This window comes from Ambystoma mexicanum, chromosome 12 (assembly GCF_040938575.1).
Source record: "Ambystoma mexicanum isolate Mex_15411 chromosome 12, UKY_AmexF1_1, whole genome shotgun sequence".
Lineage (NCBI taxonomy): Eukaryota > Metazoa > Chordata > Amphibia > Caudata > Ambystomatidae > Ambystoma > Ambystoma mexicanum.
Window position 1 is genome coordinate 1,162,764,249 of NC_090936.1, and position 27,680 is coordinate 1,162,791,928.

Sequence of the window (27,680 nt, forward strand, 5' to 3'; positions counted from 1 at the left end):
CTTACAGCAAAGGTTCACCAAACAGTTCCCATTGGTCTCCCTCAGTCAGGCTCAGACCTTTCACAGCAAAACAAAACACTTCCCGTGGTTCCCTTCCCCAAGCTTAATTCACCTCCTTTAGGGGGTCCCTTCCCCCCTCACCTTCTTACACTTTCAAACTTCTTACACTTTCGAACAGTCGAGCACTGACCATTTCCTGATGTCGAAGACTTTCAAATGTGCGCGGCTCTTTTCTACAGACCTCCGTAGGATCACTGCAACTTTCCAGCTTTCAATTCACAATCCTATGTTATTTGACCCAGTGCTTCCTGGTCTGGGTAGTTCACTACATTATGCACCAAAGTTCCATGTTCACCTTCTACTCTCCCCTTTCCTCAGGATCAATTTCAATCATCTCGCTTTTACAGTTCATTCACTTTATCGCTACAAACTTTTCACCTTATACAGAGACTTTAGAGTGGGCTACTTTCGCCAGACCACTCCGTTACTCCGCTATCGTCACTTCAAGGTTTATTCGCAGGTCTGCATTTTTTCACGTCTCATCTACACACATGCAACCTTCAATTGGGCAATAGATTGTTGCCACTTCAATCTTTCTCCAGCACACACCGGTCTCTCAGGTCCCTTGCCAACTCACCGGCTGTGGGCGTTTCTTTCCTGACTTTATTGTCTTTCAGTTTATGAGTCAAAGTTAGTACCACAGGCTTAGCCTCGCCTCCCCAACTATGCTGTTCGCCTGGCAGGGTCGCTGGCGTCCTTGAAACACAATGCAGCATTCTGATTTGGGATTCTGCCTTCTCCACGTGTCTTTTGCAGCCTTTTGGAGGCAACAACCTCCTGCAGGGAACTCCTGGGTTTCTCCACCTGTGGCTCTCGTCCCTCGGTCCGATGCTCTGCTCCTCTAGGTTTTCCTTTGACCCCGGACGTTCTGCTCTTAGTTGTGTTCCACCTTGCTCAGTGTGTCTCTAGGTTCCGCCTTTTATCTGTGCGAGGAGCGCTAATTGGCATCAGGTGTATGCAGAGTCAAGTGCCTGACTATGCCTGACCCAATTAGCGGGACATGTCCAATGCAAGCCCGTCTGTGCCCATCCGTGCAACAGACGGCCAGGACTACAGGCAGCTATACTCCCTCGCCCTCCTCAATGTTGTTTTTCCTGCGGGATGGAGGAGGCTAGCTAAACCTGCTATGCCAACATGCTCTCAACAGCAATCTTCGCAGGAACAGTTACCCTCGAACTTAATGTTGATGTTACTCAACAATAGATCCTTACAGGTACATACGGCAAATATTTACAATCTTCTAACAGACCTATGTCCTGATCTATTTTTCCTCACAGAGACTTGGCTCCAGGAGGGCTCAGCACCCTCTCTGGTACAGGCCATGCCAGAAGATTTCAGAATTATTAATCTAGATCGCCCCCCACCCCAAGCGGGTGGTAGGGTGGCAATAATGTTCAAATCTGCTCTTGTTGTCACTCAACTTTGTTGTTCTCACTCCTTGGCAATGGACGCTCTTCTGCTGAGGTGTGTGATGTCCCCTGTTTTCACCTGTCATTTCCTGCTGATCTACCGCCCCCCCAGGGCCTCACACTGGATTTCTCGAACCTTTGGTCGACCTGGTGGCGGATCTCCATTTGAAAAACACGCCTCTTGTGGTTCTTGGGGATCTTAATTTAAAATGTAATAAACCAAGGGTTCTTGATTTATTCTTCACTATTCTGTTGGACCTTGATCTCCTACAATTGGTACTTGGTCCCACCCACTCTATGGGTAATACCCTGGATTTGGCCAGCGAAGCGTTGCTATCTGTTCAAGCAGTCGAGCCAGTTCTGTAGGCCGACCATTTTCTGGTAACTTGTAAATTTAAAGTTGGTCGGGCACCTGTTAGGATCCCCCACCACTTGTATGGTCACGTAGATGGAGATCTGCTGGTCTGTCAGGCCTGGTTACGTTAGTTAAAGCTAAGTGCCAAGTGGTTCCAGAAATCTCTCTTGCTACTCTCTCTGGCCTGCTCCTTGAAGCTACAGATAATATTGTTCCTCGGTGGCTTGTTCAACCTCGTCGACTTCCCTCTAAACCTTGGTTCACTGAACATCTCAGAGCAGCTCGTCTCAAACTTAAACAATTGGAGCGTAAATGGTGTAAGGCATATGACTGCAACCTCAGAGATGAGTACAAAGCATGTTCAGTAGCTTATTTCTTGGCTATAACAGCTGCTAAGAAATTGTACTTCACCCAGAAAATTGAGACTGCATTATGTCAGCCCAAAGCTCTCTTCGCTGCAGTCAAATAATTGTCTCTGTCAGACAATTTCTCTCCTATGTTAAGTCCTTCTCAGGACCGCTGTGAATCCTTGTCTCAGTTTTTCGTGTCTAAAATAGAGGCCATTTGCATAACATTCTTGTGTCTGCGTCAGTACTTGCTCCTGAAAGGCAGCAGATAAGCCTATGAAATCTAGCTACAGCGGGAAAATGGTCTTTGTTTCTGCTCTTCTCTGAGGAGATGGTATCCACTGCCATACAACAAATTAGATATGGCTCCCCCCTTGACGTGGTACCATTAGTTACTATGAAAGAGATCTTGCAGGATCTTCTAACGGAACTCACGTCGGCCATAAATGTCTCATGTCAGTCAGGGGTTATTCCGGCTGAATTGAAGATCGCTACGGTCCTTCCCCTCCTGAAAAAACCTTCCTTGGATTCATCTCTTCTCTCTAATTTCTTCCCCATTTCCTTGCTTCCGTTTTCAATGAAGTTGTTGGAATCTTTGGTCTCTCCTCTTCCGTCTTCTTTTTTGGAATCCTCTAACATTCTTTACTCTGCCCAATCAGGTTTTAGGCCTGGTCGGGCACCAAAAGTGTACTGGTTTCGGTGCTTGATGACATGGTCAGACTGGTTGATGCCGTTGGGTTGGGCGCCCTGGTTCTTTTAGATCTGTCAGGGGCATTTGATACTGTAGACCACCCCACCCGGCTTACTCGCCTGTCTCAAATTGGCATCTCGGGCCAGGTGTTGGCCCGGTTTTCCTCTTTCTTGGCCGACCGTAAAAGGTGCCATCTCTTGCCTCTTTTCTCTCAGGCTCTTGCCGCCTTTCCTGCACCCATTCTTCTCAACATTTACATCTGGCCTCTGATCTTTCTCATCCGCTCCCTCGGCATTAGGTGCTATTCTTATGCCAACGACACCCAGATCCTGATACAGTTAGACCTTGATCAAACTGAGGTGTCGTCGTGCCTCCATCAGTGCCTGACTGCTGTTGGTGAGTGGATGAGTTGCAACTGGTTGAAACTGAAGGGGGACAAGACGGAGGTGATGGTGGTAGGGGCGCCTCCTGATCCCGCTCTTTGGGTGTCCTCTTTCTGGCACCGTCTCTTGGTGTTCTTCCTGTTCCTGTGACCAAGGTGAGGAATCTGGGAGTCATTCTTTCATCTTCTCTTTCTATGAAAGACCAAGTGTCGGCAGTGCGTAAAGCTGGTCATTTCCACCTTAAAATTCTAAAGAAAGTGCTCCCTCCATTACCGGCTATTCATCATCTGCCAGTGATTGCTGCCTTGGTGTTGAGCAGACTCGATTATTGTAACTCCCTGTATCCGGATCAGCCCAAGGGCATGATCCAACGGCTCCAACGTCTACAGAATCTAGCTGCCCGGGTGGCTACAGGGTCTCCTTATGGGGCACATATTTCCCCTGTGTTAAGGACTCTTCATTGGCTTCCAGTCATGCAGCGGATCAAGTTTAAGGCTCTGTGCATTGTACATCAGGCGCTGCATGGACAGGGGGCAGAGTACCTCCAGGTTAAATTTACTCTGCATCTCTGCACCCGCCATTTGCGCTCAGCCTCTGCTGGCTTATTGTCGGTTCCGACATTTCGTAGGACACGTATCGGAGGATGTGCCTTCTTGGTTGTCACCGCTCAAATGTGGAATGTTCCTCCTTTGACAGTTAAAAACTAGTCAAATCACCTGCTGTTCATGAGAGCACTCAAAACCTGTCTGTTTTAGTTGCTCTTTGCTTGGCTAATGACTGCTGTCCTCCCTCTCCAGCGCCAAGATACCTCCGGGTGAACGTTGTGCTCTACAAATTACATTAACAACATAACATAATGTGTAAGAGTTAGTATTGTTACTCTCAGTCGGCCCAGTGTTTGTGTAGGAAGAGGGAAGGAGACATCAGAGAATCCTATGAAATAGGAGGAGTCATGGGTAAGGGAAAGGGAGGGATACTGCGTCTTGCCATCGGCTGCCTCACCGCCACTCCGTGAAGACCTCTCACCCAGGTGATCCACCAACACTGGTCCACCCCCAGGGTCTGGCTCCAAAGGCAATGGCTGTGCCCTGGCCACCTGAGATAGAGATTTCCGGGGACTAGTGGGTGAGACACACTTTGGTGTTTTACAGATTGCAAAAATCCAGTTACTGCTAACACCGCAGAGGTTATTCAACCAGCTAAACAACAGTGCCAGTGTCTCTATATCACTCATTTCTAATAGATTTAAAAATCTTTTGAAGTAAATAGATCTTTTACTCAGCACAGACATACAATATGTCACATGTTTCAATTTCTCAATTTGATTTTCCACTTTGCAAAAATGGCAGGTGGCAAGTTTTGGCTACAATAGTCTATATCCAAGCAGAACTGCTCTAGTTGGTATCAAATTCCACCTGTATCGTAGAAAGCAACGTCTAGTTTTTCTATCTGGATATATACCAAGGTATGGAGCAAAAGTTCCAGCTTTTTTTAAGCTCACCTGACGGATAGTGCAAAGATTTGTGGGCATGCATTCCCTCCAGGGTATCAATCCAGTCTAGCCTAGATAATGTCTGTTTCACTTTCCCTGGGTTAGAAACCAGATCACACTCCGATAAACCAATTTCACTAAGCAGAATGACGCAAAATTTGGAATCCTCATTAACATATCCGTCCCCTTTCATGTCTGAGATGTTCTTTAGATCCGCATACAGCGAATCCTTCTTTGGACATAACGTTTTATAATAAAAGGATACACATTTCCAGCAAGCCCTCCATTGTAAGGAGTATGCACCAATTTCAGATCCCATTTCTACTAGCAGTACACATCTCGGTATCCAAAGGGCTTTCCTCCAAATTAATCATCCGAAAATCAGTGAATCTAAAATCCAAGGTGCTAAAATGTCAGTGCTGTATAAAATATTGGGGACAATCTTCCGCTCATAAAACCTCGATATTGGGATTTGGGACTAATGTGAATTGTCCATACTTACGTCAGTTCTGCACAGCCGATTCGAATGTGCGATCATGCGGGCCTCTAGCCTTTCCTTTATGTGGTTTTTGTGCGTTTTGCCAGGGATAGGGAATCCTAGATGAACGAAACTATCGACTTGCTTGATTAAAATGTTCCAACACGTCACTTGATTTTAGGGTTTTAATCCTGGCTCTGCAATGCAGGACCTTAGTTTTATTGGGGTTTACCATTAGAGTGTGGGCCTTGGCAAAGTTATAAAAGGCATTAATCGGGCGCTGCAGACCCAACTGCGAGCAGTCAAATAAAAGACAATCATCTGCATTGGCTGCAATTTTTGGGCTGGTAAATGCAGCTGACAATAAGAAATCACCAATATCGAACATATAGAGGTTGAACAGGCAGGGTGCCAGACCACAATTCTGCCTGGCTCCTCTATATGTCACAATCTTACGTGACAGGGTTCCAAGCTGGTCCAACCTAATTTGCACATTCAACTATAAACCAATGATTAGGTGCAATATGCCGTCTGGGATCCCCCACTTCTTTAGTTTGGCCAACAATAAGCTCCGATTGACCGCATGAAATGCGGCCAAAAGATCAATAGTTGCCAAATACACTGAATCGTATGTCTTATACCAGGCTTGGCCATGATGCAATTTAAAATAAAGCCATTGAGGGAGGTCCCTAGATGCTCCCGGAAGCCCAACATTTTTTTAATCCTACCCAATTTAGTTTGCCAATCCTCTAGATGCACCAACAGCAAGGCCGCAAAGACCTTGTTGTCGGCGTCCAGGATGGCTATTGGTCGATAATCGAGTCTTGGCGTGAGCCTTTTTTGTATATAAGCGGTTGACCAGGATTTAGGGAATTATCAGAAACTGCAATATATTCAAGTAAAATGGACAAGATAATCGCCCAAATACCTGGGTTCCCTTTAAACAGTAGATTAGATTATCGATTTGGCCCTGGGGCCTGAGAAGTACTTCTATAAGTGCAAACAGAGCTTTATAGTGCGCCACCCACACCTGATCAGATACAGGATTCAGTTGGTTTACCGGCAGGACACTCAAGATAGTTAATTAACTTCCAAAATGCCTGGAAGATTTTATTACGTAGTGTTAACATATGCTCAGCGTCTCTCTGGCTTTGTAAGGCACAATTTTCCCAAATCCAATTTTTATGTGTACTTTTCGATAGATGATAGATCGCTGGACCTAGAAATGGCTCTTAACTGGACCCTCCTATCCCTTTTCCTTGCTGCTACTTCAGGGTCAGAAGAATGTGCATGTTTCTTTCCCTGGTGGCAGGTTTGTATTTATCAGTGGAAAAGCAGTACTCTATTAGATTGTCTATAAATCCAGCATAGTTATCCAATGTTAAAGTATTATACTGCCATTCGGAAGATGTAAGGATTAGGTAAGTAGTGGCAGTTACGTTCACACAATCAACTGTGCTGGGATTGTAGAGCACTTGGCTTCCAGCGGTATTAATTCGAAGCCCACTGGAGACACATGCTAAATCTATACACTTTTGCCCTCCAATTACAAACGCAGCAGTCAAACTACAATCATCACTAAATCTGTTGGATTTATATGAAGAGACTTACATTTCTCAAAAAGGCTTCTGCTCACAAACATGTAATCTAACGTGGAGTGGGAAGAACCATTGGACCAGGTGAACTTACTCAGGATGTCATCATCAACGTCACCATTTCCCATAGTGAGGCACATCCCTATAAGATTTTTTTTTGATCATACATGTCCATAACATTCTTTTCACACTATCTGTAGGGGTAATCCCAACTTAACATCCGGGCACAGGCATGAAACATTTATATCCCCAGAAAAAAGTATTTGTCCTTCAGCCCATCTGTCCCTCCAATCATTTACACATCTCAGAATAGGGTCAATAAACACATTCAGGTTACTAAGGCCAGCATGCGAATAGACATTGAATATGAAGATGTCTAGGGTTTACTCTGTAGCGCATCGAATATAAGTGGCCAAAAAGCCAAAGTGGATGTTTAAGCATTCAACCACAGACACAAGTCTACATGATTTCACCCAGGTTAATAGTCCACCAGACGGATGGCCCTGCACGCCTTTTTTGGCTGGCTGAAAATTGGTGACAAAGCTGTCCATTACCGGGACATTCGTGAGCCAGGTTTCTTAGAGGGATGCAAAAAAAATTGGTTCTTAAAATAGTCCTACTATCTAATTAGTTACCAAATTAATATGGCCATGAGTGTTCCAGGAAAGTAATGTTAGCAGACTAGGACTAATGTTAGGCGGAATAAGCGACCCTCTGTCTTGCGCACTGGTACATAACGCATTGGTTATCCACAACCAATCCCTGATCTGTTCTAAAGCATTCACATTATTCTTAGAGACTTGGATCCTGTGATCTTGACCCTTGCTGGAACCCAAGGAGATTACCATCTCATTGGGCAGGGGCAAACCGTGAGTACCATCGTTCATTCTACCATGAGAATAATACCCATCTACATAGGGTGTTAAGTCGAATGCACGAACGGTGGGCACTTAATCCATAACCATGTCAAATATCATCTTAGATATAAAATATATGACTGCCTGACAGTTCTGAAATGATCTATAAAATCAATCCTATCTATGTCTCCCGAAGAGATTGCTCTTAACTTCAGAATCGCATTAAGGAGACACAGGGTATTCGTTTGATTAAGCACCACATGCTTATTTTCAGACAGTACACTTTCCATTAAAACTTTAAAGATCTGGACACTGTTTGAAATGTTCACTGGTCAATGAGGACCCTCTGACTCCATATTCTGGATCTTATCAGGACCCACAGGGAAACATGAATCAGAGTATTCAGGCAGAGGTTCCCTTCCCTTCGATCCTTTTAGGACACTGCAAACCTGATTGGGCTGCTTCCAGGATATTGCTGCTCCCTGTGTCGCTGATAAGTCTCTGTACGGGATTACCCTAATAATCATGGCAAATCCCGGCCTGGTTAAGAGCAGCTTCCCCACTTAACTTAGCAGGGGCAAAAATTGTCTTCTAGCCGCTAAACTATCTTATTTCTCAGATATCCTCCATGCCCAGTCAGCTCTTGCACAACGCCTCTCAAATTCTTTCTTATCTTCTCTCCCCTCCAACTCTGGACCATTCGCTTAACTCTTGTCTCCTTCACCAACATCATCCCCTCCATCTACTCTTCCTCCGGTTACCTCCATTTCTCATTTTGCTACCATCACACATGAAGACATCTCTCTTCAGATGACTCATGCTAATCCTACTGCTGCACCCATTGATCCCATTCCATCGGTCCTTATCTCCAAGGACTATCCCTCTCTTCAATCTCATCTTACATCTTTCGTTAATAATTGTCTCTTAATTTCAGCTTTCCCCTCCGCTTTCAAACATGCTTCCATCGTTCCTATTTTAAAGAAACCCTCTGCCGATCCCTCTCGTTTCTAATTTGTCCTATTTCTCTTCAACAGTGTCTATCTACAAGTCTCCTTATTTGTCTCTAATAACTCTATTCTTCCCCGTTTTCAATCTGGTTTCTGACCTATGCACTCAATGGAAACCGCTCTTCTTTCAGTTCTAAACTCGTTACTTACGAAAACCGCTACTCCAAACATTCTTCTCATTCTATTAGACCGTTCTGCCGCCTTTTAAACCGTTGATCACTCAATCCTGCTAGCTTCTCGGTCTTGGTTTTTCCGGTTCTTTTCTTTCCTGATTTAAATCTTACCTCTCCCAACAGACATTTATTTCATTTCCGCCTTTTCAACTTTCCACTGTATGTACTGCTCGCAATCTGGGACTTTACTTTGACTGTGCCCTATCATTCGAACATCACATTTCTATTTCTTCTCGTGCCTGCCGCTGTAATCTATTTGATATTTCAAAAGCCCTCTCTTTCTTAACTTTTGGTGCAACTAAACTACTCATATCTTCTCTAATCTTTTCACGCCTCTTATTGTTCCACTACACTTTTTGGTCTCCCAACCTCTCGACTTGCTCCTTTAAAATCTGTTTTCAATGCTGCTAGTCGGGTACTCTTGTTTGACCTCGCATGAATCAATATCCTCTGCTCTTCTTACTCTGGGCTGGCCTCATTTCTATGCACAGCTTAAATTCAACTTTCTTTGCTTGGTAGTTAAATCACTTTATGGTCTTACTCCTGATTACCTTTCCTCAATGGTCTCATTCTACACTCCCTCCTGTTCCCTTCGCTCTAGTTCTCAGTTTCGTCTTGTAGTTCCAGCCCCTCCCTGTGCCCAATCATGCTTTTGCACACTTACTCACCTTGCCCCCTGCATTGGAATCTTCTTCCTCTTCGCTCTATCACTACCTATTCCTTATTCCGCAAATCGCTGAAACTTCATCTGATCCAGCAGGGTTGATCCCAGGCTCCCAATGTCAAGCTTCATTTGTTTTCTATTGCATCGTTTTTATAATTTGCTATGTTAAGCGCTTTGGATTAAGGCGCTATATAAATACCAAATAAATACAAATACACTACACTCTAGTCCTTTTATGTTTTACAACACTTACATCAATGAAAGAGAAGAAGAACCAAAGAGTGTTGTAGTACAAAGGATAGTGCTTGAGGCAAGTTTGGCAGGAGCGCTGCAACTGATTTTAGAATGCAAGAAGCGTTCATACAGGACCCCGGCAGCAAGTGAAAAACCAAGTTGTGGCATACAGAGCGGGGTCACCGACTCGATACAGTGAGTAGCAGTTTCCAATCACGGGGGGCGTTTACAGACATAACAAACAAAAGTAAATGAGAAGCCCTGATGACAAGCCCGAGCGGAGACCACACAGGGTCAAAACAATCATACCGTCCATCCCGTGGAGTTGTTTAGAGGATGGGGAAAGACCACCGAGCATGGTCAGAAGAAGTACCTTCTCAGCTGGGGTTACCGACGGGCTGATACAAACCCCTAGAGAGGCTGGACTACGCAGAGGGGCAAGGAAGCAGGAAAGCGGAAGCGGATGAGCACGTTGACCGAGCAGCTGTTCAGTGCGCGATTACCAAGGACACCAAGAGAAGCAGAGTCAGAAGGCTTCATTGATTGGTGTCAACGGCGATAGGGGAAAATCAGCAGCAGAGACCCCTGGAGCAAATGGCATGTCAGACCGCTGACAGACAAACTGGAGTGTGACACTGTAGAGTAAGGTACAGTGTGGGGAGGGAGAAGGGGTTGTAGTTTAGAGATAAAAACCTCTGTTAAAGGACAACCTCCCCAGAATGGGACTGAAGTAATAGGCACTACACAAAAAACAGCCTATCCTTCAACAAACGACCCCAGTACCAGAAAGAAAACTAGTATGGGGAAAGAAGAGGTAAATAACACTTTTGAAAAATAAAAACAGACACCATTGCCTATAAAATCGATGCCTGTAAAGAGAAAGAAGAAGACGATAATTCTTCCTCGTGCCAACAACTGTGAGGAAATCACATTGATGCTATTCAGGAGGCGAGTAAAATAAATCTGCTAGACAGAAGGGAACAAATACTACCAAGGAAAGACCAGGGGATGTAGATTGTCCACGCGGGCACACCAAGGTCCACTTCACAGGGAAGTACATTACTTCCCCAGACATTGGGATAACTAACCAGTAAGAGTTTTACTGACAACTTTGCATGACTTTATTTTGGGAGAACATGGTCTTGTTTGCGCATTTTCGTCCAACAGTGGATATTAAGGTAACAGCGTGGAAGTTTGAATTACATAACCTTCATTGTAGTTTTGACATGAAAGACCAAGGATGAGGATTGTCCCCTTCGCATTGAGTTAGCATCCTGGACTGTCTAATGAGGAAGAAGATCACTTCCTTAAAAAGAGTTACTTTGGCGCCATGATACCAGTTAGAAGGTGGTGCATTCACGACGCAGAAAGGCTGCAGGAATGGAGCAAACATTATTTTCCCTCATAGTAGTGCTGTGGTATTTGAGTGGAAGGCTCAGAATAGGTTTTGACACAGGGCAGTGGATATTATATTTTGACATCCTAACGGCTGTCACATTAGTTAGTTTTGTTGAGGCTTGGGAACCCCTCAGAGATAGGGCTAGTTAGGTGTTTTTCCCAACCGTTCATTTGATAAAAGCATTATGTGCGAAACCCTTATCTGTGTCAGTAACTCTTTACTTCGGCCCCTCACATAAGGTGTCAGGAATGGGATGTGGCCTGGCTGATACACACTGAGGAACCCACCTAATTTGTAGCCCCAAGACGGTTGACTTAGAAGAGATGACAGACGTCTTCTTTTCATGCAGTTTGTCCTATGTCCAAGGACATAGAAAATGACCAGCCCCACTTTCATGGCGTAAGGCCACGAAGGCAGAGCTGGATGGAAAATCCTGTACCCTCTAGCCACCTTAACTTTACAGGAATCACTTTCTACCTCTTATCCTCCTGGGCCATTATGCCGCAGAGAAAAGCTGTAGAGTGGAATAGTTACAATGTTTTCTGTGCTTGTGAATATCTGTTTCCCGCCCGGAACAACGTTCTGATCTCTTTAGAACTCCAGGTAACCTTTCCGCCAATGGGGCCACATTTATAATGCTTCCTGGAGAAAGACTGGAAAAGGGGCAGTAAACTAGTACCCCTCCTGTCCTGTGAGGAAGAAGTCACTTGGGTCTTCTTAAACCTCTCATTAGAACCAATTAAGCTTAAATGAGGAGAAGTAATGGGCACTATTATATATGAGAACCTTTGCAGGTGGGCACCCAATAAGACCCAAGAAAATGTTCATGCTACATGGGAGGTAGTTTGGAAAACGATATACTTCCTCTGTAAAACTTGAGGAAGAGGAAGAACCATTGGGAACGATAAAAACCCCTAACACTAAGAAACCAGGAGGTCCCTCCCATAACCTTTAAGGCCGGAGAGTTATCTTCCCTTCCAACCATTAAACAAGGGGTCCCACTGAAAATTAGAGAGCCCATGTACGATGTGGAAAAGATAACACCCAGCTACTCTCGATTACCCTTGGATGAACCAGATTCCTGTTGGGAAGATTCTGGATTCCCTCCGGGATACTGCCTCAAAAGATGTGACCTGGGAATCCCCACTGACAACAATAAGTCAAAACCACCAGAAAAGGAATGTGAGCAGGTAACAGAGTTTCTAACATGCTATGACGTAGACACTGGTAGCCCTATGGAAACAACCCAAGAAGAGGATGATGACGCTAATGTTAAAGGAAATTCCGAAATGAGTCATCAGGCGGATGACCCCTTCTCTGGCTATCCCAAATATCAGGAGGAAAACAGTAATTTTCCTAAAAAAATAAAAGAAGATCTTCGTCCCAAACCGTCCAGCCACAAACCTGGATATGTGGGCACAGACAGAGCAATACCTATGGTGCAGAAACACAACCACCTATAGGGTACCTGCCAATATAGAAGGAATATTGGGCCCAATTAGATATTGGATGTAAGAAATCAGCAATACAGACATAATTACTACCAGTGGGATGGAAGAAAACAACGATAAGAGAAGTGGACTGTGTACACAGCGATACTCAGGAATACCCTGTGGCTGAATTCCCTATAACCATCCTGGGTAAGAAAACTTTGGTAACAGGCACAGTAATTTCCAAGTTGCCTGTCCCACAGATCACTGAAACTGAAGTTCCACAATGTTCACAGTGGGTCTCAAGTCATACAGATGGAGCTTGGAGAAAGAGCATCAGTGTTCCATGAACTCCCGGATGGAAAACCATCCTATGTGAACAGATCGGCCCTCCTGTCATTTTCTATAGAAGGGGAAGCCACTGAGTTAATGGGCAGGGTATGTGATGAACCTGGGGGCATCATCCCTTGGCCAACTAACAATACTCCCACACTGGGCAAACCATGTGTCTTGGACGTGTTGTCTAATTTTCCCATTAAAGACATTATTGGACCATATCAGGATAAGTATACTGCAAAAGAAACACCAGGAATAAATAGGGGTAGTACTGGGATGAGTAGGCCCTATATGGAGGTGCAAGATAATGGTACACAATGCTCTAGTCCTTCTATGTTTTACAACACTTACATCAATGAAAGAGCAGAAAGACCAAAGAGACAGGGTTGTAGTTTTAGTGGTAGCTGAAAGGATAGTGGTCTGAAGCAAGATTGACAGGAGTGCTGCGACCGGTATCAGAACACGAGAAGCATTCAAAGAGGACACCGGCAGCGAGTGAAAAACCAAGTTGTGGAGTATCGAGCGGGGTCACTGACTCGACACAGTGAGAAAGCAGTTTCCAGGAGTCTAAAGCCAGAGGCAAACAAAAGTCAACCGGAAGCCCTGAAGACCCGTCCGCACAGAGCGCTGAGACTGCACAGGGTCAAAACAATCATACCGTCCATTCCGTGGAGTTGAGAGGACAGTGAAAGACCACCGAGCATGGTCAGAGGAAGTGCCTTCTCAGTTATGGGTTACCAACAGGCTGAAACGAACCCCTACAGAGACTCAACTACGCAGAGGGGAAAAGGAGGAAGGCAAGCGAAAGCGGATGAGCACGTTGACCGAGCAGCTGTTCCGTGCCCAATTACCGAGGACTCCAATAGAAGCAGAGAGTCCGAAGGCTTCATTGATTGGTGTCAACAGCGGCGAGAAGGGAAAATCAGTAGCAGAGACTGGCATGTCAGACCGCTGACAGACAAACCTGAGTGGAATGCCGGAGAGGAAGATACAGTGTGGGAAGGGAGAAGGCGTTGTAGTTTAGAGATAAAAACCATTGTTAAAAGACCCGCTCCCCAGAATGGGACAAGGCATTACACAACAACAAGCCTATCCTTAAACAAATGACCGCAGTACCAAGAAAGAAAACTAGTACGGGGAAAGAAGAGGGAAATGAACCTTTTGAACAATAAAAACAGACACCATTGCCTATAAAATTGTTGCATGCAAAGAGGAAGACGATACTTCTTCCTCGTGCCAACAACTTTGAGGAAATCAAATTGACGCTATACAGCAGGCGAGTAAAATAAGTCTGCCATAAAGAAAGGAACACATTCTTAAAAAACCCTAAAGAAAGACTAGGGGGTGTGGCTTGGTCCCGCTGGCACACTAAGGGCTGCTTCACATGGAAGTAAATTACTTCCCCAGACTGTGGGACAGCCAACCACTAAGAGTTTTACTGACAACTTTGCGTAACTTTTTTTCAGGTGAACATAGTCTTGTTTGTACATTTTTGTTCCACAGTGGATATGAAGGTAACAGTGTGGAGGATTGAATAACAACCTTCATTGTAGTTTTGGCATGAAAGACCAAGGACGAGGATTATCCCCTTGGCATTGAGTTAGCATCCTGGGCCGTCTATCAGGAAGAAGATCACTTCCTTTAAAAGGGGTACTTTGGCACCACAATACCAGTTAGAAGGTGGTGCATTCACGACAAACATTGTTTTTACTTATAGTAGTGTAGTGGTATTTGAGTGAGAGGGTCAGAATAGGTTTTGATACAGGAGAGTGGATATTATATTTTGACATCCTGATGACTGTCACATTAGTTTTGCTGAGGCGGGGAAACCCCTCAGAGACCGGGCTAGTGAGGCGTTTTTTCCCAACCTCTTATTTGAATTAAAGTATTATCATTTGCGAAACCCTTATTTGTGTTCGTGTCTCCTTACTCCTGCCCCTCAGTTATTTCATATGTTTCAGAGGAGGATGAGAAGGATTTTGAACCGATGAATGCCCAGGCTGAAAAAGAGGTGCATCAAGCGAGAAGGTACTAATAATTGCTTCTGTCCTTGGCCAATAGTTATACTGTTATATTGTAAGAATCGTCAGCGAGATTGTCTGGTGGAATGGCTGCGCTGGACTAATGTCTATCAGCTTGGGGGACAGGTCGAGACAAGTTAAGATTCTGAATAGGGTCTGTAATGGACGCCTGAGCGATTGTATAAGCGTGGTAAGGTTTGATACGAATGAGTGCTGGGGATGTTTTCATACAGCGGGTAAGTTAGAACATATGCTATGGGAGTGTATTAAAGTGAGGCTCTTCTGGGAATGGTTGACTTTGATATTCAATAGAGTGCTGAGGATGTTACTTGATTATGATTTTGATACCTTAATATTGGGTGATGATCAGATCATTGATGATTTCACTGTTGCACAGAAAAAGTGGTTGTTTAGGGGCTCTTTGATGGGTAAGAAATTGATCTTGAGACACGAAGTCAACGATTCGTCCCGAGGAGAGCACATGGGTTGATGAAATGTGCAAGATAGCGGTGATGGAGAGAGTTATTTACAGACATCAGAAGAAAAACAAGTTATTTGAGACTATCTGGGGCAGACTTTTGGAATTGTACTAAACTCGGATCCACTGCGAGGGAAGAAAGGGGCGAGTGGGATTCTTGTCATCTGTTCTGTAACTCTTATAAATGTGAATTAAAAAATGCAAAATATTCAAATGAAAGGTAAGGAGAACGAACATAGTGCAAAGCCAGAAAATAAGATACAGAAGAGCAAGTAGGCAATATCTATGTTGGACAATAACTAGTAAAGCATAAATAGCCATGTTAAGGAAAAAAGTCCAAAGTTGTCCACCGGTTTGAAAAACCACCATATTGTAGATGCCAGACATTCATTTGTCTTACATATCCATATGGACAGCCATATGGATATGCAAGACAAATTAATGTGTCTGGCATCTACCCTTAGTTACGGTGGGGTATTTGGGAAGGACGAGAAAACGCCTGATGGAAAACCCTGGAGAAATGAAGTGCTGCTGAATTTGTCTCAGAAGGCTGCACGTGGATGAGGATGCTCTGATGTCAACATGGCGATGGGAGGGAATGGTCAGCCATCATGAAAGCCGTAGACCCCAATACCCTGGGGGAAGATTACACCGGTAGGCAAACAAGACACCAAACTGAAGGCAATGGCACAAAACGTTATGAGTGAAGGAAGGACACGTACACGTTACGGAGCTGCAAAACTTGTTCTTTATTAACAGTTTAACATCAGATTGGTTTCAGCTTCATCTATAAACGACCCTCAGCCAGGGAAGCTCTCATCAACTGCCTTCCCATACAATCAGAACATCCCTCTGCACCACTCTCCAAGTTCTACTCTGTAGCTTAGACATGCAGCCTGGTAACTATGTACACAACAACCCAGTAACTATGGACCCATACCAGAATGAACTTGTGGGTGGAAATGATTAACTATGTACAATCATGTTGGGGCGCATGCAAGCACTCCTACATGCAATTACAGGCACCTCGAACACACAACAACACCAATGTTCTACGAACACTCAGACGTGGGTTCTCGAAACGAGAGAGACATCTTTTAGTGGTCAGGAAATATCTGGTACTAGTTCACCTGTCCTTGCTCAATCTAGGCATCAGAAGCCATAACCCTATACAGCTCCATCCATTTCACACAAAGGGAACAAGGGCTACCTGTGAAAGTTACATTGGATTTCTAACACAGATGCAGTCTTTGGTGTTTCTAAGGCAATATCTGACCCCAACCAACAAGAAGACTTGCACAGGAACAGGGCGTCTTTGGAACACCTAAACTTTGAGAGGCCAGCGATCTCTTAGGTGCATATTACAGAGTCATACCACTCATAAGGTCTCAGATTTTGGACCCATTTGCGAAGCCAGTGAGGTAGAGTCTAGGACTTTCATTCTCTTGTGGTGCAGCTGTACATTTCATTGAAGGTGCAGCTCCCATACTGGGAGATGCAGACTATGGCGGCAGTTCAGTTAGGAGATTAATGCCTAGAGGTAGAGTCATAACTCTTGTCTCATACTTCAGTTCGTTGTGTCAGGTATAAACCAGAGTCCTCTGGCTCTGCTTGCTGCTAGTGCTCTTGGTGTCTGGTGCTACCGTTTCTTTATGTCAGGTCCACAAAGCATTGCGTTCCTGGGAGCAGGAGAAAGTCAAGTGATTGAGATTCAGCAGTGGCCACCAGGTGAACAAAAAGGTGTCACAGGTTTCTTGGTTACATAGTGTTGCTACAAATCCTGTGTCGTCGGGAACAAGGCAAGGCTTAGCTCTCTAAACAGCTCCCCGAAGAGTCCATGGACCAGCAGACCTTCCTCTTTGGAAAGGCGGTGTCTTTTGTACTTCGGAACTTGTTGCCAGGAGCAACAAGGTAAGGATGCAGACACTTTGTTTCTTTGGGGGACTGGAGGTTGAAAAGGCAACTTGTCACCCAATCAAGTGTTTACATGCTTTCAAATTCAGCTTTTGCTGCCTTATTTCCAGTATTTCTCTAAAGTGTGGATTCGAACCCGAATCTAGATATCATTCATAAACGCATCATATTTTGGTTCTGACAACTACAGCTCTTTATCTCAGAGGCAGACAGTAGAATTTGGACTACATGAGGAGTACCGTGGACTTAAGAGTTTGCAATTTGGATTGGACAGGGTGATTAGAAGAAACTGAACAATTAGAAACACCTTGTTGTACATTGCGGACACAAATTCATGCAGCCACAGGAACGTGAGGTGATTTAGAATTCGAGTGGTGCCTCGATGAACAAATCTGGAAAGTGGATCTGAAATTGGCCACACAATTGTCTGTTTGGAGAAAGACTTTTTCGGGCTGAAATACGTGTTGGCTACTAATTAAATACAAAATATTATCACAAGCGAATGAGTTTGTTGACAATGAATGAAGATGCTCACGTTTTTGTGGTGCAGCGCTCTGGTTGATAGCATGTCACTTCTTGCCTCAATACATTTCCGCACAACATGCATTTCGCGCAAAGAATCGCTTTATCAAGAATCCTTTTGTCTATGAGACCATACAGTTTCTGGTTCTGAAATTAGTGTGATAACTGGTGACATATTGAGAAAATAGTCTCTTTGTCTACATCAATTTCACACTCTTAATAGGGTTAATTCAGATGTTCCAGAGGAGGACAAGATTGATTTTGAATGGATGAAAGCTCAGGTTTCTATGTGAATTGACCATTTTTTAAAGGTCTCAACAGAAAAAGACTGAGGCATCAAGCGAGCAGGTACTACAAATCGATTCTGTCCTCGGCCAATAGTAAGACTGCTTTATTGCAAGAATGGTCGGCGAGATTGTCTGGTGAAATGACTGAAGTGCGCTGGGCTAATGTCTGCAGAATTGTAACTCTTCAATCAGCTTGGGGGAAGGTCGAGACAATTTAAGATCATGAATAGGGTCTTTATTGGAGGCCCGAGCAATTGTATAAGCATGGTTTATCTGATACGGATGGGTGCTGTGGATTTCTCATAGAGCGGGTGCGTTAGGTATGCAGCGGTTAGCTATTCCAAGCACCACTAAATTGTGGCCAGCAGTTATTTAGGGACTTTCAGGGGCACCCACTGGTACTGGTGTCCCCCATTGGGCCTTGGGTGACAACTCATCATGAAAAGAATCAGAGAAGTAAGGAGAAATCCCAAATACTCATGGCCTTGTGCCAGAAGTGCAGGATGGCACTATTGATTTCAAATGTTGGTACATGTGAGGTTAGGGGTATCTGGGGATCAAGATGCCTCTTTGGTGGTGGTGGCACTGAATCGTGAAAGGCAGTCCTTGGAGACACCCTTTCTGTCATCCAGGCTTTACTCGTTTAGGAGTGCTGCAGTGAACAACCATTGCTCCACCATTAAATGCTACGATGGTTTCTATGTCCTTTCATCGACAGGTGTTTTCTTTTAAAACACCTGTCCGAGTATCAACGCGATGCCCTAAGATGACTGAAACAATGGTTATTCATATCTGGAAATGAATTTAAAAAAAATGCTTGCCTAGCACTCATTGCAACCTTCGCAGCTGAGATTAAGATGCACTACCATAAATGTAGTGGCACTGTGTCACGTGTTTCCACCATCTAAGAGGCTTTTAAAATTTCTACTAGAGGCTTGTATGGTGGGCGGGGCTATTCCAGGAGAACTATTTTTACAGGTGAAGAAAATGTCATCATTCACAACAAAAAACAAATGACCATCACAAATGCTCACATGAAGTCCCATGAAAAGGTTTTATGTAAAGAGCATACAAAAGTAAACAAAGAAAACGAGGACGAGTATACTTGCCTTTCCAAAATGTGATTGTTCTCAGCAAGCTCTTTAACCACCCCCTGCATTTCTTCCTTCAGCTTCCTCATGCTGCAAATAAACAAATGAAGTTCATCGGAAGAGAAATGCGATCAGCGTGACGGGCAAAGTATTGAAAGAAAATACCTGAAATGCTAATTCTACTAGAGAGATACACTACTGTTCAAAGACATATCTTAGAAAATACCTGAAATGCTTAGGCAAACGTAGAATGCAAAGACCTACATGTTGAAGGACACGGATTTCCAGTGCAACAACTTAGTTTTAAAAAAAAACTGATTTAAAACCTACATTGTTATCAGCCATTAAGACAATGCAACTTAAAGTACAACGTGTGAAAAAACAGGTGGCCATCAAAAACCATGGTACAAAATAAATACTAGCAAAGTAAGGAAAACCCTGGACTACTGTTAGGAGGCAGATAGGTTGTTTAAAGGTCAAAGGGCCAGCCAGAGAAGGTTTAGGGAATGCCTTCTTGCCTGGGAGAGACATGCACCAGAGTTCCTCCCAATGATACACCAATTTATGAGGACCATGTCATGAGCCTGGGGCCCGACTTTTTGGTGCTTGGTATTAAAGTGATCTGCAGGAGGTTACAAGACAACAGTCGCAGTTGTACAGAGATTGGAAAGGCCAGGAGAGATTGAGAAGGATCTTCATGGTCAAGCTTCATCTGCGATCAACTAAACACCCCTCACTAGGGCCATTAAATCTACAGACCTTTCTTCGGTCAGATTCCACAATTGAGACTCTTCTCCGCATCAGGTCTAGGGCTTTAAACGTTATCATTTACCCAAGTTAAGGTTTAATTTCCTGGGGCCTCCCAATTTCGCATTTGTGCAGTTTGGGCCCAATTGGGATTACAAAGTTCCAGCTGTCATTTAGCAAGTACTGGAATTTCTTTTTGCCAAAAGGCATTCCTACCTGGGTTGTAGAGTTGTCCCTTGAATACTTTAACTTGAGGGACACACCAGATTCTTCCTTAACTAAACGTTACTTCACTAATAATCTTCCGAACGACTTCACTGTATTTGCAGGTACGATTTATAGCCATGCTTAATGCATTTAGGGTTTGATGCTGCATCTGTTTAGGGTCCCGGAAGTTGCTGCGCACCCGGCTGAAGCCATAGAAATTGGGAAAGCGGGAATGGAGGATTCAGAGGTTTCTATTAAATGTTTGAATCTTTGGAGGGTGAATTAAATATGGGCTCTTAAGATTGCTCGGTCTCCCCATTGTTATCAGTTAGTTATTCACAGTTTGTCTGCATTTTTTAGATTAAACAAGAAAAAGCAATAACTTGTCCACTGACATATATATATTTCTATCTCCTCCTTTAAGATTGACTGGCTTTGCCAAAGTGGTTATTCTTGCAGGTACTCCGTGGTGGCGACGGAGGAGACAATAGTAAAATAAGCATCAGCAACTTGATTCTTTGGTCCATTGCAAACCGTATGCTCTTTCCAAGCCATACTTTCAGACTAGCTTTGTAGGTTTGATTGATCACATCCAGATTCGGCTATCCTTTAGAGAAGGCATTTTCCTGGTTTGTAGGGTGCCATTAATGTTCTTTACAAACATGTAGCTGAACCCAACTTAAATTAAAAGAATGGCAGTTTAACAGTGCAAACTAGCCAAACAACAAAAGTATATTTGGACTTGATTATAGTAGAGAATAATATTAAGACACTAATACACAGAAACCACGTTGATCCCATCCAAGCAATCTGAAATCTTTAAAAACGCACAGAGCATTTGGTGAGTCAGTGACTCTCTGCAAAATGCAATTATGTCGTCATGATTATGAAACTAGAAGTAAATAGATTTTGTTGATACATTTGCAGAGCGTTAAATCTGCCTGTGACACTCCTGCACCAAGACCAGAAATATCCAGCAGAACACAGGATCAGGTTTGTTACTGGTTTCAGTAATGAGTATTAGTATTACAAGACAGCTTTCAGAACCCTTGGTATTACAAGACAGTTTTCAACACAGTTTTTTGAAACTTTGGCATTTTCTATCAGCTAATTCCCACCTTTCTTTAGACACAAAATACTCCACGATTATAAACCTATAAGTATACTCCATCCACAAAAGAACATTTAGGAGACTGCTTCAAGAATGTCTTTCAAATGAGATTGCATGTATTCACCATTTCAAATGTGGCTTTGTCCTCCACCATTTCAGCTTTTTCTGCATGTAGATATTGTACATTTGTATATATGCAATCAACATAATCAATGAATTGACGGTTCACCATCTTATTCATAGTAGCGACCAAGAACTTAAGTTAGGTCAGATGGGGAGTAATAAGTAAGTTTCTTACCTATAACTCCAGTTCTTCAGGATTGGTATCTTTCAAAGACTGAAAAAGAAAAACCTATCTAATCAAATTTACGATATATAGAGAAACATTCTCATAGGAGAAAGGTGTGGGGATTCCGCTCAGCATGATGTGCGTTTAGAATCTGAAAATGGCCTCTAGGGGTAGGGGATTGCCACCCACTCAACGTCCCATTTGCTGGGACCAAAAGCACCCATCAAGGAGGATGGATTACAAAAGAAACCTCTAACTGATGTGAGAAACTCATGGTGACAACAAGCAAGACAGACACAAGTGGTCACAGTTCAAAGGTGTTTATTGAACATTGAATTCTGTATGCAGGGTGGAAAAACGCCTATTCTGAACCTAAATCTAAGATGGGAGCAAGCGTTGCCCATTAAATGAAAATATAAGGCAGCCCTGGTGGTGTCATGTCAAATCAAAAGGGGCTATACTAAGAGATCTATAGCCAAACCTCACAACAAATACAAAAAAGGTGGTGTGATCGTTCTCAAGAAAAGAAAGAAGTGTTCTTAAATATGTCGGGATGTGGTAGCCGGGGTCTCCCTTCCCCACATTTTGGACACGGGATAAGATGGGAGCTTGAAGCATAGTACAGTCTCTGGCTTCTCCAGCACGAGACGACAGTTCCAATGCTAGATCTTTGGATCGCTGATGGCTAAGTCTTGTTTCCGTAAAAGTCTCTTGCCTTTGTGGTCTGGCGTGTTCAAATAACAAAAAACCACAAAAGTTCCTTTAACAAATGAAAGTTCATTTTCCGCGCTTACTGGGTGAGAGGGTCACCCCTGCGTCTCCCTCTTCTGGGCTCAGATCACTCTTGACTGTCAGTTTTTGGGTGAGGGTTTCACCCCTGAATCTCCCTCGGTTGGGCTCGGACCCCTCCTCACTGCCAACTCTTGGGTAATAGCGTCACTGCCGGATCTCCCTCCTTCAGGCTCGGACCCCCTCTTGCTTTAACAGGATTCAATTCCCTTGGTTTCTCAATGTTCACTTTTACTGTGGCATTCACTTCCCTTTCTCTCACTGCGCTTGTAGATCAAAGTCTTTCGATTGTACGGGGACTTTGCTTGACCCTCTGTATGACCACTCTGACCTATTTCGCTGGCCCTCCTATGGCCTTCTGGTACTTGCAGTTTCTATCATACGGGGCTCGACCAGAGTCTTGTTTTAGCACCCACGCAGTGCAGGTTTGCCTCTGCTGCTGGTGTCCCCTTCAAAGAAATGACAATTCTTTGTCGCTCCCACGTGCGACTTTCAGTTTATGTTGTTTCATCTGGTTTATGCAATACTTAAAACCTTGGGCAGTTACAAACACAGACCAGAATCAACTCACTGGCTGTGTCTGGATGCTTGTCTCAGCAACTGCTTTTCCAAGGTTCTGCGATCATTGCTGCCTCCTCTGCTCCTCCCAAACTCCGTCATTTACCCGGGAGGGGAGCCGGCTTTCTCTGGGCATTTCCGACAAGGACACCCAGTTCCCTGTTAGGCCGGGCAGGTTGCAACCAACAGGGACATTTTGCCTCTGCTTCTTTTGCTGGTTTGACTTGTTGACCCATTTCCTGGCCCTCCAGTCATGCTTACCTATTCCCCTTCAGCTTCAGGAAAACTGCTCCATTCTGTGGCCAGCCTTGCTCCTTCAATGCTAGGGAATGTGGTAGGGATGCTCTGCCGGACTCAGCCTTGCAGCCTCCCTCCAAGTCTCCCCAGAGCAACCACCTTCCTTCTGTCGGCAACCTCCTTTTATACTCCTGGGAGTTCTTAAGTGGCTGCAGGTGTTTGGTCTGGGTTGGGTCTGCCTGCCTTTGTCTGGCCTCATTAATGGGACAGTCTGTTGTTAATTGATGATAGTCTGTCCTCTGCGTCTCAGTAGGCTTTTCCTTGGTAATCTTCATTCCTTTAGGCAACCTCTTCCTCTTTTTTGTCATTTTCGGAATTTGGGGGAAGGGAGAAGGAGTTGAGAGAAAAAGAATAACCTTTAAAATGATATAAAGAAGTTTCAGAGAGAAAATGAGGATAGGGAGAAATGTATTTTGGGTAACTAGATGGAAAAAGGGGATTATGGGAGTTGTAGTTTTTCCTAAGGATTATGGATAAAGAGTGTTTGGACATGTCAGAAAAGGAGGGATGTCTTGAAAAATAAGATTTTGTTCTTTCGAGTGGATAGAGGTAGAGGTGTTAAATGTTCTTCAGTTTGTGAAGAAGAGTGGACTGGGTTGCTATTCAGGGTTACGTAATAGTGTAATTTCCTTGGCTGTTTTAGCCTTCCTTTTTTAGGGTAATGAGCTGGGGCCTGATGGGACTTGTAGGACACCATCCCATGAAAGCAGAGGGAAGATAGGATGGATTGGGGCAAGGTGGGGGTGGGGGATACCGTATTTCGCCTTCAGGCACTCTCTCCCCAGTCCCAAAGGACCACCTGCTCAGGTTATTCCCCCCCCCCCGTACGTCCGCCGCCAGGGTCGGGATCCAAGAGCGATGGCCTTCCCCTGGCCACCTGAACAAAGGATGCCAAGGGACTATTCATGAGAACACCCCCAGGTTTCTCACACTGAGGATTCCCGGCCTGACAGCAAGGAATATTCAAAGCATATGAGTCTATGAAAGATCCAATGCTGGAGAAATGGTTTGACAGAATAAGGTAATTGGCTCTCAGAGTCAGAAATACATCTTTATTGGGTAATGAAATGTCATTATGAATTAATGGTTTTTGGATTTGTTAACAATTCATGTTTTTGGGCGATTTCTTTTAGTGATGCAAAGAAATGAAAAATAAAAACTGATTTGGAACATTTTCCTATCTAATAAATCTCTTAAGTTTTTGATCTCATTCTGTTTATGAGATCTTTCTTACACCTTATTATTAGGGCCCAGATACATTTACCTATACTGGTTTACAGAGGGTTTCCTACGAGGCATCCTGGATCTTCAGTAGGTTCTGTGGCTGAGCCGTCAAAGCAACTCTTCATAAGGTGAAGGATGTTTTAAAGGTACACTAAAGCCGTTTGATTAAAAAAACTCAATACAGCATGGCCCACATAATATATCTGTAAAAAGGAGTAATTAGCTTTTCTACAGGGGGCATAGTGCATCTCGACTCGCCAGTAGATCCATCCTGACCCGACGCGATGCTTGTCGACGCTGGATGGGACATTGTACATAAACGTCACTATGCCCCCGTACCTCAGTTCCCCATCCACCACCCCACAAGCTCAGTCACCGCAGAGGAAGAATTTGGAGATGCAGCTGAAACAGCCACCACTCAGATTTTCTGTTTGTTTTTCAGTGAGGAACAGAACAGTCAGAAGCTGTAGAGAACGGAACAATTATAAAGGCATGACAAGCCAACTAAGAAATCGTAAATGTCATCCTCTCCTAAGAGAAGGTTAGTCATCAGAAACTGCAGGCACTTACATAGCAGGGCTGGATGTTAGGGTGATGAGGAATCTGCGGGAGAAGAATCCATAGAAAGAACATTACTGGTATGTAATTTCTCCTTCAATGGATTGCTTTCTCCCACAGATCCCTTGTCAGATAGACTCCCAAAGCAGTACCTAGTGCAGAGGCAGGATGAAAGTGCCTACACCAGGAAATTCTGCAGAAACGCCCTTAGTAAAAGGGCGTCAGAGCCACATGACACACTCAAGCAGTAATGCTTGGTAAAGGTGTGCACCGACGACCATGTCACCGCCCTGCCCATGTCTCTCACCGGTACACACCTTTGCAGTGCCGAAGACATGGCCATGCCCCTAGTGCAATGGGCTCTGATGCCCACTGGTAGCTCTTTCCCTGCCTTCTGGTAACACTAAAGTACAGAGGGTTATCCACCTGGAAATAGTCTGTTTAGATACAGCCAAGCCCTTTCTAGACAGGGAAAACGCCACAAACAGCTTGTCATTCCTCCTGAATTCCGCTGTCCTTGCTACATAAAAACAAAGGGTCATCTTGGGGTCCAACTTGTGTCCCCTCTCTTCCTTAGAAGGGTGAGCAGGGGGATAGAACACAGGCAGGTCTATGCAGAGGGACACATGGAACGCCAAAATTACCTTGGGCAGAAAGCCCGGCTGCGCCCACAGCGACATCTTTTCCTTCTAAAACCGGAGAAAGGGTTGTTTGCAGTCCAACACCTGCAGATCACTAACCCTTCTGGCAGATGCGATTGACACTAGAAAGGCAGTCTTCAACGTGAGCAACTAAAATGGATAAGAGTGCATGGGCTCAAAGGGAGCAACCATCAAAAAGGTAAGGACTAGGTTAAAGTCCCAGTCTGGGACAACAAAAGGAACGGGTGGGAACTTATTTACAAGGTGTGAGAAACCTGAGGGATAGACCCTGCAGATCTTTTGTTAAGATGGCCAGGGCACAGCCATCGTGTTTGGAACCAGACCCTGGGGGTGGAATAGTGCGGGAGGATCACCTGGACAGGGTGTCCTTGGGACTGCGGGAGGAATGCCCTCGGCAGAGATGCTGTAGTCCCCTCTTTCCGACACCCCCTCAGTCTACATGGGATATGTTAAACCAAGTGCCACGCTACCCCAGCACTTTTACCTAAAGGAAAGAAGGAGAGACTGATGGGAAACCAGAACCCCTGTACCTGCAACCCTACATCCACCTTCACCAATCCAACAATACCCTACCCAATTTTCCCATGATTAACAGAAAACCCTACAACTTCCCAACCCCCCCACACTTTTTTTTATACAAACACTGACACGAAGAGCACGATTGAGAGGATGAAGATCACTGAGAAGAAACACACTCCGACACAGAAGACAAGACTCTTCCCTTTTAACAAAAAACTGTCCCCTTGTCAAGGACAGGCAAGGTCAGGCCTCCCTTGACAATCAGTCTCACATGAGACCTATTAAGCCTCCCCCTCACTATCAAAGGCAGAGCACACAGGCACACTCTGAGCGAGCTGGGGATACTGCACGGAAGCCAGAGGGAGAAAATTCGAGCTGGAGAGACACTGGACCCTGGAGGAAAAAGGACTGCCTGATTGCCGGACCTGCGAGGACAGGGGAGGCTGCAGTGTGGAGAGGGAACTGTACCTCCAGGAAGCCAAACCAGGGGCAGCTGGGGTTACCTGGTGGTTCCCACACCAGATCCCCTCCCCTGGGCAAAGCAGGACAGCCCAGGCCTTTGAGGGGCAGGTGGAGAGACCCAGACCTCAACAAGTAACCCCATAAACTCCTGCAGCTCTGAAAACCGCCAGAATGCCAAAAGTGAGAGCTAGCGCAGTGGGAGCAAAATCAGAATGAACGCTTCTGGGACTGGAAGTCCAAAGACATTTATTTTTTTAACTTTGAGAGGGGTCCAAGCTCGACTGAGGGAGACCACTGGAGAAAACCAAGAAAGAAATGCACAAAGCTGGTGAGCTGGCAAGCGACCCGAGAGACTGGTGTGTGTTAAAGATTGAAGTGGCAGACCTGTGAATGAACTTTGAAGTACAAATATAGCTGTGAAATCAGCGGTACTGAGTAACAGAGTAATCACTGTTAGTTGAAGTGGTCCAGTGGAGGTCTGTAAAGCAAGTCTTTGACATCCGAAAGTGGTCTGAGCCTGACTGAGGGAGACCCGAAGTGTAATAAGCTTGGGGAAGTAGCCCTCTTGCAAGTCTTGTTGAACATTGTTTGAAGAGGTCTGAGCCCGACAGAGGGGGACCTAGGTAAATTTCGTTTTGAGGTCCGAGTCAGACAGAGGAGGATCAACGTGAACTTTTGTATTTTTTAAGGTCCAAGCCTGACTGAGGGAGACTGGCGTGAACTTTTAATTGAACTATATATTGAAGCTGGAAGGAGAGACTTTAGCATGGAAGGCCAGGCGGACCTCGAGCCACGTTTTTGTACTGCCTTTAATTTTAAAGAACCTGAGCCATAGTGCGTCATCCTGTCTGATGGGGCCACCTTTCCCTATGCTGTCCAATGCGGGGAGGAGAGCCGACTCAGCCACATTGATTCTTTATAGTTTTGCACATTATTCCTTTTGCATACACATTTTTACCCACACACATTTTGTTACATTAGAGTAAGGGCTGGAATTAGGTTTTGTTAGCATAGGCCATCTTGTTTTGACAGAC

At 44.6% G+C, this 27,680-nt stretch overlaps 1 protein-coding gene across 1 annotated transcript in view; it reads right to left on the reverse strand.

The window, feature by feature from the left end:
• The window catches only part of TBK1 (TANK binding kinase 1), an 814,893-nt gene that overhangs the window by 23,571 nt on the left and 763,642 nt on the right, over nucleotides 1–27,680 (reverse strand). The window contains exon 20 of the mRNA XM_069629775.1: nucleotides 19,242–19,313. Within this exon, the coding sequence (XP_069485876.1) occupies nucleotides 19,242–19,313 (72 nt within the window). The remainder of the gene's footprint in view (nucleotides 1–19,241; nucleotides 19,314–27,680) is intronic.